The sequence below is a fragment of the Ursus americanus genome, chromosome 4, assembly GCF_024610735.1.
Source record: "Ursus americanus isolate L20-20 chromosome 4, mUrsAme1.1.p, whole genome shotgun sequence".
Classification (NCBI taxonomy): domain Eukaryota; kingdom Metazoa; phylum Chordata; class Mammalia; order Carnivora; family Ursidae; genus Ursus; species Ursus americanus.
The window spans coordinates 5,754,502-5,771,366 of NC_142130.1; the positions used below are offsets into that span (position 1 = coordinate 5,754,502).

Consider the following 16,865-nt stretch of genomic DNA (forward strand, 5'->3'; position numbering starts at 1 on the left):
ACATCTGGAAAAGGCAAAACTATGGAGGCAGTAAAAAGATCAATGGTTGCCAGGGCTTGGGGGGCAGGGGGCGGGGGTGGGGATAAGGAAGGATGAAAAGGCAGAGCACAGAGAATTTTTAGGGCAATGACACTACTCTGTATAATAATATCATGATAGATCCATGTCATTATACATTTGTCCAAACCTGCAAAATATTCAGCACCAAGAGTAAGCCATAATGTAAGCTATGGACATTGGGTGATTATGATGTTTTGTAACAAATATACCACTCTGCTGGAGGACACTGAAAACGGGGGAAGCTATGTGTGTGTGAGGGCAGGGGAGGTATGGAAAACCTTTGTACCTTTCCTTTAATTTTGCTGTGAACCTAAGACTGCTTTAAGAAAATTAAGTCTTAATTTTAAAAAATCTAGAAAAAGAAAATCTCTCTCCTTTTGCATTTCTTTATCTACTCTTTCTGCCAATCCCTTCAGGCATAATGGCGTTAACAGCTCTACTGCTTCTAATCCCTGGTTATGGTACTGCCCCATATGACTCCTCCATATCTAACATTTTATAGACAGTCCATCTGTGAGTTTCTCTTTGTGAATTATTCTATTTGGAGTGTGTCATCAGTTTTCTCTTAGGGTCCTAAATGATATAGATAATTTTCCATAAATGTATCCTTAAGCCCATCAACTTGTTCCATCCTATTGACTATGCCCTATGACTAAGATGCTCCATCATCATAGATAATAAAATTCCCACTTATCTCTGTTTTCTGTAGCCTCGCCTCCTGGGGCTTCTATCCTTCTGCTTTCTATCGCCCCCTATGCCTGCTAGACAGCTCTCACCGTAAAAGTGCTTTGGGCCACCCCCTACACTGATTCCTTGAGCTTATCTCTTTCTCTTTGTTGCTTTTGCTGGGACACATCCTCTCATACTTTCAAAGAAAGGGTACTTATAAATTTTATAAATCTTTGCATGGCTGAAAAGGTCTTATACTACTTTCATATCTGATGGTTTTGTTCTGTCTAGAATTCTAGGCTGAAAATCAGTTTTGGACACTTTTCTACCGTATTGAAGGGTCCAGTGTTGTTACTAAATACTCTAATGCCTTTGGATTTTACTTATTGTTTTGTGGCCTATATTTTTTTCTGTCTCTCTCAATAATCTTATAATCTTCTCAACCTCTAGGGGAATAAAATTGCATAATAATGCACCTTAGTTCTTGTTTTCACATCACTAGGGTGGGCAATCAATACATTTTTTGTATCTGGAGACTTAAATCTTCCTGCTATGAGTTTTCCTTTCATTGTTTCTTTTAAATTCTTCCCCTCCGTTTTCTCTGGAAACAAATATGAGTTGAATGTTTTACCTTTTGCTTAGATTTTTCATACTTTTTTCTGTTGTTCATTTCTTTGATTTTTTAAATTCTACTTTCATGGAGACTTCTTTGACTCTATCTTTCAACCTCTGTTGATTTGTCTTAATTTTATTTATTACTCCTTTTATTTTGTTTCCAAAAATAATATTTTTATTGTTTAGTTTTTTTAATATCATGTTCTCATTTCAGAATTGCAAGTATTATCTCTGATCAATGTAAAGATATCAGTAGTTTTCAAAGTGAATTTTTTTCTGTGTTATCTTGGATTCCACAAAATTCCTGTGGGCCTTCCTAAAGTCTTACTTTTTACTTTAACATCTTATGTGTATTAAAGAATTTGGCACCAAAATTTTGACCAAAACTCTGGATCGATCAATAGAGCAGAGCCAACGAACTGGTCGGATTCTGGTCAGGGTTCTAGCAGAGAAACAGCCATCCTATTTATGATCTCCAAAGGCAGAATGTGAAAGACTTTTCTCTAATATAATTTAATTTCTTAATGCAAAGATGTCAATGTTCTGTATGTGCAGCATATGCCTGTGTGAGCCTTTGGGAGTGAAGAGAGAGGATGGGAGACTGAACCATTCCTTTCTCTTAATCTCCCTATTACTAGCCCTGAATGCCACCATCTCCTTTACGTGGTGCCCTGGCATCTCAAACATGTCAGGGATTCTGGGAGATAAATCTGTCTATTTCTCCTCAGTATCCCCCTCAGTTGCTATTTTAGTGTTAGCCTTTTTATATGGCCAAAGCAATTACACCTTTGTCTTCTCTTTTCCAAATATTTGTTGGAATCTTCTGTCTGCACAGTCTAACTTCTGTCCTGTTTTCTTTGTTGCTCTGAGTATAAACTTGTTTCCCCATCACTGTTGTTATTGTTGTTAACTTATTTAGATCTTAGAGGGAAAAGGGAAAACTAATGTAGCCCACAGTTTTAAATATAAGTTCAATATATTTATTTTTTAAATAGGTATTAATAAAAAGGATAGCCATCCTTTTCTGCAGAGAAAAAATAATATGAAAAATATAATGACATAAAATAACATATATGATAAAAATATAGTGACATGTGAGAAAATAACATAAAAAAGTGTTAGTGGTGATCATGTATAGAAAGCCTAAGGGCAGAGAAATCATTTTAAAGAGTTTTCAAAAGTCTCACTCACCAACTACAACCAACATCATAGTATCCACCTCCCGTGAAAGGGACAGACTGGTAAATGTTATGTTTCAGTGGGGCCACCATAAGTAATGTCAAGTCTCTGTTACTAAGGAAAAAGGAACTATGGATACTGGGGTAACAACAGGTAGACTGTGTCACAAGAATCTATGGTGCATCCAGCTCTGTGCCATATACGGGGAGTGGAAAAGAAGTAAGATACATTACTTACGTCCTTAATAAGTTGTAGAAATGAGATTAAATACACTAAGGGAACAAAAACCAGAAAGAAAAGAAGTGTCTGAAAGCATTTTATGAACTATAAGGAGGTGTGCTTAAATCACACAGAGAAAAATATATAATAAATAAATAAATAAATAAATAATAAATAAATAAATAAATAAATAAATAAATAAATAAATAAATGTATGTTTGATGAAAATAATCAGGGCAGAATTTTTGGAAGATATGATTTATGAAACAAGATCTAAAAAGTTCCTCAGAGGGTGCCCAGCTGGCTTAGTTAGTGGAGCATGCGATTCATGATCTTGGGATTGTGAGATCAAGCCCCACATTGGGTGTAGAGACAGTTTAAAAATAAAATCTTGGGGTGCCTGGGTGGCTCAGTGGATGCGTGTCAAACTCTTGGTTTCAGCTCAGGTATGATCATGAGATCAAGACCACATCAGGCTCTGGGCTCAGCAGGGAGTCTGCTTGAAGATTCTCTCTCTCTGCCCCTCCCTCCATGTGCACACACTCTCCCTCCAAAATAAGTAGAATAAATGTTTTAAAAAAATAAAATATAATCTTAAGAGTAAAAAAAATAAAAAGTAAATTAAAAGTTCTTCAGAATAAAATTGCCTTTTCCACCCAGCTATTCTACTCAGCTATTACACTTCCGTTTTTAAGAGAAATGGTCAGATTCCTCAGAGACAGTTTTCTCTTGTAACCTCATTCTAAATCATTCAATTATAGATTAAGAAATCTTAATTTGAATCAAAGGGGTCTACAACATGAGACCCCTTTAACTGAGATACTGAGTTGGAGTTTTTACCCTCCTACTCTAAAAGTAAAAGAAGATAAACCTTGACAGTATGGAAACGTCTAAGTTTAGCCCACCAAAAGACAGAAAAAGAGAACTGTCTCAAATTATTGCCTGTTCAATGAAAACCTTGTACAAGACAGTTGAATTTTAAAGACTATCCTTTAAGCTCATTAATAAGTTATAGACTACTGAAGGTATCAGCTAATTCTCTGATTTTGCAATTCTGACGAGCTATGCCTTCTGCTTTTCCTTCAAGGAGACCTTGAGACTCCATATCCGTTTCATGGCATTCTTTACATCCTCATTCCTCAGAGTGTAGATGAGTGGGTTTAACATCGGGGTGATGGTAGTATAGAACACAGACACAGCCTTATCCAGTGGGAAAGTAGTGGATGGACGCAGATAAATAAAAATACAAGGGACAAAGAAGAAAGTTACTACAGTGAAATGAGACCCACAGGTAGAGAGAGCCTTGCGCCGGCTCTCTGAAGACCGCTTGCGAAGACTGAATAGAATGACGGTGTAGGAGGCCAGAAGAATGAGGAAACACCCCAGAGAGATGAGACCACTGTTGGCAATCACCAACATATTTACCAGGGTTGTATCAGCACAGGCAAGTTTTAGGACTGGGTGGACATCACAAAAGTAGTGGTCAATGACCCGATTATTGCAGAAAGGCAGCTGAAAGGTCAGGAGGGTCTGAACAAAGGAATGACCCAGGGCTCCTAACCAGGACAGTGATGCCAGCACAATACAAGCATTGGCACTCATGATGGTGGTATAACGGAGAGGGTGGCAGATGGCAGCGTAGCGGTCAAAAGCCATAACGGTCAAGACAAAAATCTCAGCACAACCAAAAAAGTGGAAGGTGAACATCTGAGTTACACAGCCCCAGTAGGAAATGGTCTTTTTCTCAGAAATAAAGTCTGCAATCATCTTGGGTGCTGTGGCTGAGGAATAGGCAATGTCCACAAAGGAGAGGTTACTGAGGAAGAAATACATGGGTGTATGGAGCCGGGGATCAGAAAAGACTGTGAGCAGAATGAGCAGATTTCCCACCATGACCACGATGTAGAAGAGGAGGAATAAGGCAAAGAACATCAGTTGCATTCCAGGATCTTGGGAAAGTCCTAGGAATATAAACTCAGTGACATTGTTAGCCACTTCTGTGGGGACCCAGATGATACTGGCTTGGTGGCTCTCGTTCCCTGCAAAAATAAATAAATATCATAAACCACTGTAAGCATGGTGAAGCCTAACAGGAACAGTCTTATGAAAATATTTAAGTGATGCTAAATAGGAGATGAAATTCTTCATATTTCTTAAACATAATTAATGGATATTTTTCTCACCATTAATTTTCTTACCACGTTATTGACTCACATTGGAGTTTCTGTTATACTTAGGCCTATAGTTCCTTTCTCCCAAATAATAATCTAGAGAATATGAGGGGTTTTTTAATTGGATTTAATGTTGTTCCCTAGTTCTCCCTCTGTATTTCTCTCTCTGCCTCTCTCTCTCTCACTCTCTCTCTCTCTCTCTTTCTCATTTTGCCAGATATTCTCTTTGGGTTGGAAAAATTTAAATTAATTATTAAATGGATAAATTAATTTTGGGGGGTTAAGATAAATGCAAGAAGTCAGAATCTGAGATTTGATGCCAAACTTCTTAGATGAATCTTTTTAAATATCATGTACACAGATCAACTTTAGAAGAATAACATTCTACTTAAGTTAGAAAGACTAACTTGTGAGAGTTAGTGAGAAAGTGAGAAAGACTGTTTTTAGTTTCTAAATTAGGTTGGAAGTTTCAGTACAATTAAAAATTAAGTCGTTTTCCCTTTCTTCCCCTACTAATCTTCCTAGAAAGGGGGGGGGTAATCAGAAGGGGGAATGAAGCATGAGAGGCTGTGGACTCTGAGAAACAAACTGAGGCTTCAGAGGGGAGGGGGCTGGGGGAATGGGATAGACCGGTAATGGGTAGTAAGGAGGGCACGTATTACATGGTGCACTGGGTGTTATACACAACTAATGAATCATCGAACTTTACATCAAATAAATAAATACATACATAAATACATAAATAAATAAATAAATAAACAAAGTCGTTTTAGTGACCAAGAACAACAGCGACAGAGGCCCCCTGCTCACCAATAACCCATGCTTACAAATCATATTGGGGGAGTTTCAGTTCTAAGCTTTGGTCTCCATGTGAAAATTCTATTTGCCTGCCAGTAAGGAATACCTGAGGAGTGGTCAAGCTATACAGAGAAATAATTTTCCCTTGTTGCTCTAAAAAGTTTAAAACTTTAAAACTTGTTGAGACTCCTATCATCCTCAGTCCTCTTGCCTTGAAAAAGCCCTCTCCCTGTAACCATAGGTAAGCATCAGGAATAAGGTTTCCCATACAGATAGCGCTATAAATGGTAGTTAAAGATAAGTGTCTGACACCATTTTACAAACTATATACAGGGATCCTCAAGGCACACAGATGAAACTATTGGGTAAAAGTTATCAGAGAAGAATTCTTAAAAGAGGTAAATCGTGAGACAAGATCTAAAGAAGTTCCTCAGAATAAAATTAGCTTTTTTAAAGAATTGCAAATTACTAGCTATCTTCCATCTTTGCTAGGAACACCTCTTTTCTGCCTGGATAGTGGAAGCGGATAATTTAAGTTTGAGCACCCCTACCAATGGGATTACTTTAAGTAAATCTATTTATTCTTTCTGAATCTCAGTTTTCTTATTTGTAAAAGATGGGTGATATAGTTATTTTACTTCATAAAGCTGTTACAGAAATAAAATGAGATCATTTGTGTACATTTTTTTTGCATTTATGAAGTGGCTTACTTTGTAATTTGAATCTGTAAAGTAGGATCTCTCTAGTAAGTAGAAGTTTTAATTTGATCTGTTCATCTATCATATAAAAATTATACAGACAAAATAGAAAATATTAAAACATCCATAATTTGATTCCTGAGATAATAAACTATAGTATCTGTCCATTTCCATTGGAGACATATTATTAATAGTAGTGATACTGGTAGTAAACATTTACTAAGCACTTTACTATGTGCAGGATTGTATGCTAAACTATTAGGATATGTCCCCTCATTCTATACTCACAGCAACATTGTAATTTCTATCTCTATTTTAAAGAGCACCAAATTTTTAAGAGGTTAGGTAAATCATCCAATATAACACAATCAGTGAAGAGGCTGGTATTTGAATTGAGCCATCCTAAGTCCAAAACCCACACAATATGTATCCCCTTAAATAAATGAAAAAGGGTAGAATGACAAGTAAACAGATGATAATGATAGATGATAAATAGATGATGGATAGATGATTGATAGATAGATGATAGAAAAGTTAATGGATAAACTTCTCATGAAAAAAGAATTGCATTAAAAAAATCAAATGCTGTCTTATGGTGCAAAGTTCTTTGAATATAGAATATGCTTCATTAAAATCTTTGAACATTCTGACACTCTACCAGCAAAGCTAAATTGTGGTCAGTGATAACCAATTGACAAAATCATAAGGGTTGAAAAAAACATTTAGGTAATCATAGAAAACACATATAGTGTACTTACTGTGTGCTAGGTAATGTTCTAAGTGGTAGTAATTCATTTAATTCTCATAACATTCATACAGAGTAAGCTATCATCATCATCCCTACAAACATTCCTTCAGAAATGTGAAAACTGAAGCGCAGAGAAGGTGCGTAACCTGCCCAAGTTCACAGAGTGAAGCGATCGGCAGAGCTGGTATCTGAACCTAGGCCAGGGAATTTCAAAGTTCATTTTTGTAATGAATTTGCATACTGCTGGGGCTGTGGGCATCAAAGTGAGCATATCTTCTTTCTCATTCGAAAGTCTTAAACTTTCTGTAATAGTCAAAACCCTCCTTTTCTACTAATAATGATTTTTTTTTAAAGCTATATCCAGTTTTTACTGGCAGAGACTACAGCTGCAACTGGCAAAATCATCACAACATTCAGAGTTTGTGCCCAACTTGGCTTAAACTTAACATGAGAATGCAATGAGTGATGTGATACTGATCATTAATCTGACATTATTTCACTGACTGTGGTGACTACCAAATAGGTGAGGCCCACATATAAACCAGCAATCACAGTTCCAGAGGAGAGTCAGGCACACCCCTCCAGAGAGGGTCTTCACTGAGTAGAATTTTGAAAGGTGAGTTAGAGTTAACCTGATGATGGAGAGGACTGCAGGGTGAGGACACAAAGGAGAAGACAGGTCAGGAAGGATGTTCTAGGCCTATGGATTAGGATATATGAAGAGAAAGGGTATAAATCATCATAGAATTCCCTCTGGGGAATGCCAACAGGTTTGATGCAGTTCGTCACAGAATCCATGAAGGGAAGTGTCAGGATGTGAGCCTAAAAAGGAAGAGGAGATCAGGTCATAGTCTCACGAGTGAAGTTTGAGGAGTTGGAATTTTTCATGAATGATTTGGGGGATCATAAAAATGATCACTGCTGCAGCAGGAGGGCAGTGGGAATGGGGAAGGTGGTGGAGAGTAGCTGTTACAAAGACGCTTGAAACCCCGCTTTCCTAGATTCAAATTCAAGTCCCCCTATTAGCTCACAGTATGACTTCAGGGAAGTTACTTAACTTCCCTTTGCCTCTGTTTTCTCAAGGGTTCAAAGTAAGAATAGTACTGCTGTACAGGTTAGATATGTATCACTTATGAAGCACTCACGTACATGGCACACTGTAAGTGAATATTTAATTATCATCATCCATCTCAGTGACTGGAGATCATGCTGAATGCAAGGAGGGAGAAAAGCATGGGTAAGAGTCATCTTAGGATGCTACACTCCTTACGACGTTCATCTTCTAATTCCCATTTATATGTATTTCCATGTTTAGAAAATGTATCTACTGCTGACACCCACTTTCTCAAATATGTTCTTTGACTAGAGTAGTACCAGAATGGAGTCCATATTCTTTTCTTTAATCAACTAATTAGCATATAGTGTATTATTAGTTTCAGAGGTAGAGTTTAGTAACTCACCATTTGCATATAAAACCCAGTGCTCGTTATATCAAATGCCCTCTTTAATGTCCATGACGCAGTTACCCCATTCCCCTACCCACCTCCCCTCCAGCAACTCTCAGTTTTTTCCTATAGTTAAGAGACACCTATGATTTGTCTCTCTCTCTGCTCTCATCTTATTTCTCCTTCCCTTCCCCTATGTTCATCTGTTTCGTTTCTTAAACTCCACATATGAGTGAAATCATAGATTTGTCTTTTTCTTTCTCTGTCCATATTCTTGAATGACTTCGCTTCAGGGTTCAAGCAAGGATACCCAAAGATGTTTGCACAGCTGCTATATTCTTCCTGGATAGTGGCTATCTCAACTTGATCTGGGGTCCTCTTGGGGCTGATAATATTAATCCAAGTCTAAGACCCAAGATCTTTCTACTATCTTCACTGGGAGAAAGAGCATAGGATTTTAAGATAGACCAATAGGGCCTGACTTAGCAGTGCTGCCTCTTACAGGCTGTGTGATCTTAACACAATTTTCCTCACTTCTATTACCTTCAAAGTCCTCCCCTGGGAAAGAACAATGCCACCCATGTAAGGATCAGATTAATTAATGGATATAAAAGCAACAAGTTAACAGTAAATCTAAGTCATAACCATTTCAGTGAAAGAATTTCAGAAGCATCAGTATCAAAAGTCTGAACACTGTGGACGAGGGCCTATATGGGATGGATCATTTCCAGTGGTCTGTCCAGGTTCTTAGGTCAGAGTTAGTCTCTCAGATAATGCCAAAGAATATATACTACTTATAATGGTGTTAAAGAAATAAGGTTGCTCCCTTATTTCAGTTCATAAGTCCACCTAAATTATTTCAAATAAAACAAATAGCAAGACTGCAACTCCCTAAAGTCCTCTGGGAAAGAGATTTAGTCTTTAATTTCTTCTGTGAGTGATTTGCAAGGAAAAGAGATCAAATACTCGGGATCTCTTTCCTAACAGTAAGTTCCATCCCACAGTAAGCTCTGTGCAGTAGTGTCTTTGACGTCAATATCCCTCATAGAGACATCATGTCACATGTACATGCTTTCATGTCTCTGGTCACTTGATATCATTTTATTACTTGTCGGTCCTTTGAACTTTTACCTATAGAAACATATAAAGTCCCAATTTTTCCTGTTTCTCTAATTGTCTACAACTGAGGCAGTAACTCACTAAGTATTTGTGGAACTAAGAGATAAGGAAGCTGAATAATTAAGTCTTGAAAAAAATCCGCCCATGTGTAAATACAACACAATGTAGACTATTCAAGTTACCATCTATATCATCTTCTACATTTCACACAGCACCAACATTTATTTATCTTTTCAACTGATAAATGTTTATGGAACACGTTCTCTGTGTCTTGTATTGTGCTGTGAACATAAAAGGATAAATAAAACCAAATACCTGACATAAAGCCTTTCATTTTAGAGTAATACCTTTAAAAGACCTTCTCAAATCCTCTTAGACTGGACCATACTTATGTAAAATCCTATACTTGTATAGATGAAAAAAACCTTAGTGATCACTTGATTTTATTCTATTCATCTAACCATTGGTGAAAGCAGTGAAGTGCAGGGAGGAAACAATTATCTAGGCTGCACTGTTAGTATAAAGCTAGAACTAAATTCCAATTGAAATAATATTGATACACTTTAAATTACAGTAAACTATTTCCTAAATTACTTAACAGAATTATTAGAACAGGTGTTACAAGTGAATGAAGAATTCATTCATTTTTATCCTGAAATATGTTTTTGAATCAATGAGAACTGCCCTCTCTTCTCTCCCTGCTTTTTAAGTTGTCATTACAGATGGGAAACTTACTCTGGCCATCTTCTTGAGTCTGGTCCCACGACATGGATTTGGACAAACTGAGATCTTCTTGGATCAATAAAACTTTCTGAGATGGAAAAGGGATCTATACCTAGATATTCACCCTAAAAGACTGAAATCTGTATACTGATGCTTCTCTTATGTGTGTGTCGCATTTCGCAAAAGGATTACACCTACAGCCTGAGAAGGGGTCCTACGTTATTTATTTTCTCTCCCTCACTCTCTCTCTCTCTCTCTCTCTCAATCTCTCTACTCTCAGAAGATTTTATGAGCTTATAGCCATGCCATGGCTTCTGATCTTGGTCTGTAAGACTTTATTTCTATATTACTGGACGCCAAGAGAGAGATTCTGCCAGCAATCTTTATGCATCATCACAGCCCTGAGGGAATGGCTAGCCAGGTGATTAAGGTAGCATCTGGAGAGTATTGTTAGGCAGAGAAAATGCCTGTATAATCCCCACTAAGGAACCTCTTGTAAAACTATATTGAAGGCTAATTGGTAAATTACTAGTTAAAAATATGCAGGCCATTTTTACAGTTTTGCACAATCTATTCAAAGTTGGTGGGTGATGCTGAGTATCACAGTATTGCACCACTAGCCCAAGTATATTAGTTTCTAATACTATTGAACTGTTTTCATTTAAAATTTCATTTTAAAATTTGCTAAAGCTCAGATGGGAAGGGAGGCAAGGTGGTGAAGGGTAGGGGACCTTGTTTCATCTGGTCCCTTGAATTTAGCTAGATAATTATCAAGTCAGTCTGAACACCCATGAATTCAAACTGAGATGTAAGAAAAGAATATCTGGAACTCTACGAGTTGAAAAGAGACCACTTTTTGCAGGTAGGAGGTACAGAGAAGTGAATCTGAGAGAATATATCAGATCAATGGTGGGGGAGAGGGTGGTGAGGGGGACCCTCAGTAAGCCGGCTACCAGAAAGTGATAGAGCACCAGAGGGCAAAATCAAAACCCTTAGAAATGTGCTCTAGTGAGAGACATCCCTGCCTGAAAGGTGCTCAGGTGGTGAAACAGGGCAGATTTCTAGGTGGGACAGTGTGGCCTCAGGATCCCTGGGGTCACAGAAAGAATGGGGGTGCCTGAACTGGTAGAGTTCCCAGCATTGGAACAGGGAAACTGGTTATGGTCAGCGAGACAGGGACAGGACTCTCAGTGTGATTCACCATAAACTTCGAGCCGTGGTTGGGTCAGTTGACTGCTCTCCGCATGGGGACCCTGCAAAGGACAGAAACACAGGGACCCTCCACCTTCCCCGGGGGGGGGGGCAGTGGAGCAGATGCACACATGACCAGGAAACAGCTCTCAGTGCGGAGACCCTGTAAAGTACAGTAACCGGGCGACCCTCGGCCTTCCCTCCAGGAGGATCGGTGTGGGCGCACACTGGAGGAGGAGTCTGCAGAGTCTGGCACACGCAAAGTGAAGACCGCTTAGCCCTGACGGTTTACTGAAAATGGGACAATGACCCATTGTCTCTGAGGCTGGAGATACAGTTGTGGCCATTTTTATTTTGATTCTTTAAAGGGGCACTTAAAGCCTTCAGGAAACAAAAGCCACACAGAGCAACTAAACACAGCATACACTGAACCCAGCCCCCTGGCAAGGGGTGGTGCGTCTCTGCCGAGGCAAAAATGCCCAAGAATCAGCACAGAAGGCCCCTCCCCCCGAAGACCAACTGGAAGAACAGATGAATATCACGTTTACCAACAACACAAGATTGTAAAACTCCAGCACTAGAAGAAAACAATATATAGAATTCAAGGTTTTCTTTCATTACCGATTTATCTTTCAGTTTAAAACTTTCCATTTCTTTTTTTTTCTTTTTGCCCTTTTCAACTAGTTTCTTATTTTAACAACTTTTTGTTTTTAAGTCTTTTTTAACTTTCAACTTTTACATTTTATAGATATATTCTTCATTTTTGGCTCCTTTCACTCTATGCAATTTTATTTTTGTATGTATTATGTTTTGCTTTCTTTACAATTTTGGGATTTAGTGTCTTCTAACAGAGAGACCAAAGTACACTTGGGACCAAGTGGATCACCCTGATTTGTCCACCCTGTGAGATTATTCTCTCTTGCACCCCCTCCTTTTTTTTTTTTCTTTTGTTGATTGGTTGGTTTGTTCTTTTTCTTTTTCTTTTCCTGTTCTTTTCTGGTTTCTGACCTCTTCGGATTTGTCAGTGTGTACTTCGCTTGGGTCGTGGTTGATATTTTTGATAGTGCTCATTCATTCATCCCTTCTTCTCTGCCCAAAATCACTAGAGGGAGGAATTCACAACAAAAGAAAGAACCAGAGGTAATGCTCTCTGCCACAGATCTAATCTATATGGATATAAGTAAGATGTCAGGGATGGAATTCTGGAAAACAATTATAAAGTTACAAGCTGGGATTGGAAAAAACATAAAAAACAATAGAGAATCTCTTAGTGCAGACATTAGATCTAATCAGGCCGATATGAAAAATTGCTCTGAGATGCAGCCTAATTGGATTCTCTAACAACTAGGGTAAATTAGGCAGAAGACAGAATAAATGACATAGAAGACAAGTTGATGGAAAGGAAGGAAGCTGAGGAAAAGAGAAAAACACAGCTAATGGGCCATGAGGGGAGGCTTCAAGAAATCAGCAATACCATAAAATTAAATGATATCAGAATTATTGCAGTGCCCAAGGAGAAAGAAAGAGAGAGAGGACCAGCAAATCATAGCTCAGAACTTCCCTAATCTGGGGAAGGAAACAGGCATTCATGTCCAAGAGGTAGAGAGGACCCCTTCCCAAAATCAATAAAAATAGATCAACACCCTGACATATAATAGTGAAACTTGCAAATTTCAGAGATAAAGAGAAAATCCTGAAAGCTGCTCGAGACAAGAGGTTCCTAACCTGCAGGTGTAGGAATGTTAGAATGGCATCAAATCTATCCACAGAGAATTGGCAGACCAGAAAACGGTGGCATGATAATATTCAGGGTACCAAATGAGAAAAAAATGCAGGCAAGAATGCTTTATCCAGCAAGGCTGTCATTCAGAATGGAAAAGGAGAGATAAAGAGCTTCCAGGACAGACAGAAACTGAAAGAATAGGTGACCACCAAGTCAGCCCGGCAAGAAATATTAAGGGGGATCCTGTAAACAAAGAGAGAGACCAAGAGTAACAAAGAGAAGAAGGAAACAGAGACAATCTACAGAAACAGGGACTTTATAGGTAATACAATGGCACTAAATTCATATCTTTCAATAGTTACTCTGAATGTAAATGGGCTAAATGCTCCAATCAAAAGATACAGAATATCAGATTGGATAAAAAAGCAAGATCCATGTAGACAAGAGACTCATTTTGCACCTAAAGACACCTTTAGACTGAAAGTGAAGGGGTGGAGAAGCATTTATCATGCTAATGGACCTCAAAAGAAATCTGGGGTTGCAATCCTTATATCAGAAAAATTAGATTTTAAACCAAAGACTGTAGCAAGAGATGAAGGGGGACACTATTTCACACTGAAAGGGTCTACCCAACAAGAAAATCTAACAATTATGAATATTTATGCTCCTAATTTGGGAGCAGCTAATTAAATCAACCAACTAATAACCAAATTAAAGAAACACATTGATAATAAAACCATAATAGTAGGGGACATCAACACCCTACTCACAGCAATGGACAGATCATCAAATCAGATCAACAAGGAAACAACAGCTTTAAATGACACACTGGATCAGATGGACTTCACAGATATATTCAGAATATTCCATCCTAAAGCAACAGAATACACATTCTTCTCGAGTGCACATGGAACTTTTTCCAAAATAGATCACATACTGGTCTCAACTGATACCAAGAGGTTGGGATTATTCCCTCCATATTTTCAAACCACAATGCTTTGATACTGAACTCAAACACAAGAGGAAATTTGGAAGGAACTCAAACACTTGGGGGTTAAAGAGCATCCTACTAAAGAATGAAAGGGTCAACCAGGAAATTAAGGAAGCATTAAAAAAAATTCATGGAAACAAACGAAAATGAAAACACAACTGTTCAAAAACTTGGGGTACAACAAAGTGGTCCTAAGAGGGAAGTAATACCAATACAAGACTTTATCAAAAATTAGAAAAATCTCAAATACACAAGCTAACCTTACACCTAAAGGAGCTGAAGAAATAACAGCAAATAGAACCTAAACCAAGCAGGAGATGAAAAATAATAAAGATTAGAGCAGAAAACAATGAACTAGAAATCAGAACAGTAGAACAGGTCAACAAAACAAGAAGCTGGCTCTTTGAAAGAATTAACAAGATCAATAAATCCCTAGCTAGACTTATCATAGAGAAAAGAGAAAGGATCCAGATTAACAAAATCATGAATGAAAGAGGACAGATCAAGATCAACACCACGGAAATACAAACAACTTTAAGAACATATTATGAGCAACTATATGCCAACAAATTAGGCATCTGGAAGAAATGCATGCATTCCTGGAAACATAAACTACCAAAACTGTGGCTCAGTCAGTTACATGACTGCTTTGACTCAGGTCATGATCCCAGGATCCTGGGATTGAGCCCCACATCAGTCTCCCTGCTCAGCAGGGGAGTCTGCTTCTGCCCCTTTCCCTGATCATGCTCTCTCTCTCTCTCTCTCTCTCTCTCTCTCTCACACACTCTCTCACTTTCAAATAAATAAATAAAATCTTAAAAAAAAAAAAAACTACCAAAACTGAAAGAGGAAGAAAAAGAAAATCTGAGCAGACCAGTAACCAGCAAGAAAATTGAAGCAGTAATCAAAAACCTCCCAAAAAAACAAGAGTCCAGGGCCAGATGGCTTCTCAGGGGAATTCCAGCAAACATTTGAAGAAGACTAATACCTATTCTACTGAAGCTATTCCAAAAATAGAAATGGAAGGAACGCTTCCAAACCTGTTCTGTCAAGCCAGCATTACCATGATCTCCAAAGCAGACAAAAACCCCATCAAAAAGGAGAATTTGAGACCAATATTCTTGATGAATATGGATGAAAAATTCTCACCAAGATACTAGCGAATAGAATCTAATGGTACATTAAAAGGATTATGCACCAAGACCAAGTGGGACTTATTCCTGTGATTCAAGGGTGTTTCAACAGTCGCAAATCAATCAATGTGATACACTACATTAAAAAAAAGAACAGACAAGAACCATATGATCCTCTCAATAGATGTAGAAAAAGCATTTGATAAAGTACAGCATCCTGTCTTGAGTAAAACTCTCCACGGTGTAGGGATAGAGAGAACATATCTCAATTATCATAAAAGCCATCTATGAAAAGCCCACAGTGAATATCATTCTCAATGGGGAAAAACTGAGGGCTTTTCCCCTAATATCAGGAACACAAAAGGAATGCCCACTCTCATCATTGTTGTTCAACATATACGAGAAGTCCTAGCCCCAGCAATCAGATGACAAAAAAAGAAATAAAAAGCATTGAAATTGGCAAAGAAGCCAAACTCTTACTCTTCCCAGATGATATGATATTTTATATGGACAACCCAAAAGACTCCACCCCAAAATTGCTAGAACTCACACAGCAATTGAGCAATGTGGTAGGATATAAAATTAATGCACAGAAGTAAGTTGCATTTCTATACACTAACAACAGGGCAGAAGAAAGAGAAATTAAAGAATTGATGCCATTTACAATTGCACCAAAAACCATAAGATACCTAGGAATAAACCTAACCAAAGAGGTAAAGGATATGTACTCTAAAAACTACAGAACACTTATGAAAGAAATAGAGAAAGACACAAAGAAATGGAAAAACGTTCCATGCTCATGGATTGGAAGAATAAATATCATTAAAATGTCTACACTACCCAGAGCAATCTACACTTTCAATGCAATCCCTATCAAAATACCATCAACATTTTTCACAGATCTGGAACAAATAATCCTAAAATTTGTATGGAACCAGAATAGACCCCAAATAGCTAAAGGAACATTGAAAAAGAAAACCAAAGCGGGTGGAGTCACAATTCCTGGTAGCAAGCTATATGACAAAACATTAATCATCAAGACAGCATGGTAGTGGCACAAAAACAAACACATAGATCAATGGAACAGAGTAGAGATCCCAGAAATGGACCCTCAATTCTACAGTCAACGAATCTTCGACAAAGCAGGAAATAATATCCAATGGAAAAAAGACAGTCTCTTCAACAAATACTGTTGGGAAAACTGGACAGTCACATGCAAGAAATGAAAGTAGGCCACTTTGTTACACCATACACACAAAAAAAAACTCAAAATGGATGAAAGACCTAAATGTGAAATAGGAATCCATCAAAATCTTAAAGGAGAACACAGGCAGCAACCCTTTTGATCTCGACTTAGGCAACTTCTTGCTAGACATGTCTTTA

The 16,865-nt window shown here is 37.9% G+C and overlaps 1 protein-coding gene across 1 annotated transcript; it reads right to left on the bottom strand.

Moving 5' to 3' along the window:
- Nucleotides 1-3,804: 3,804 nt before the first annotated feature.
- On the bottom strand, nt 3,805-4,773 carry LOC123786313 (olfactory receptor 4S2-like). Its single transcript, XM_045788554.2, has one exon. It carries the CDS (start codon nt 4,681-4,683, stop codon nt 3,805-3,807), a length of 879 nt encoding a protein of 292 aa, XP_045644510.2. The 5' UTR covers nt 4,684-4,773.
- Between the last annotated feature and the right edge of the window lie 12,092 nt (nt 4,774-16,865).

What these genes read in the sequence shown, in the direction of transcription:
- LOC123786313 (XM_045788554.2), bottom strand. Translation starts at nt 4,683, where the DNA reads ATGCAACTGATGTTCTTTGCCTTATTCCTCCTCTTCTACATCGTGGTC.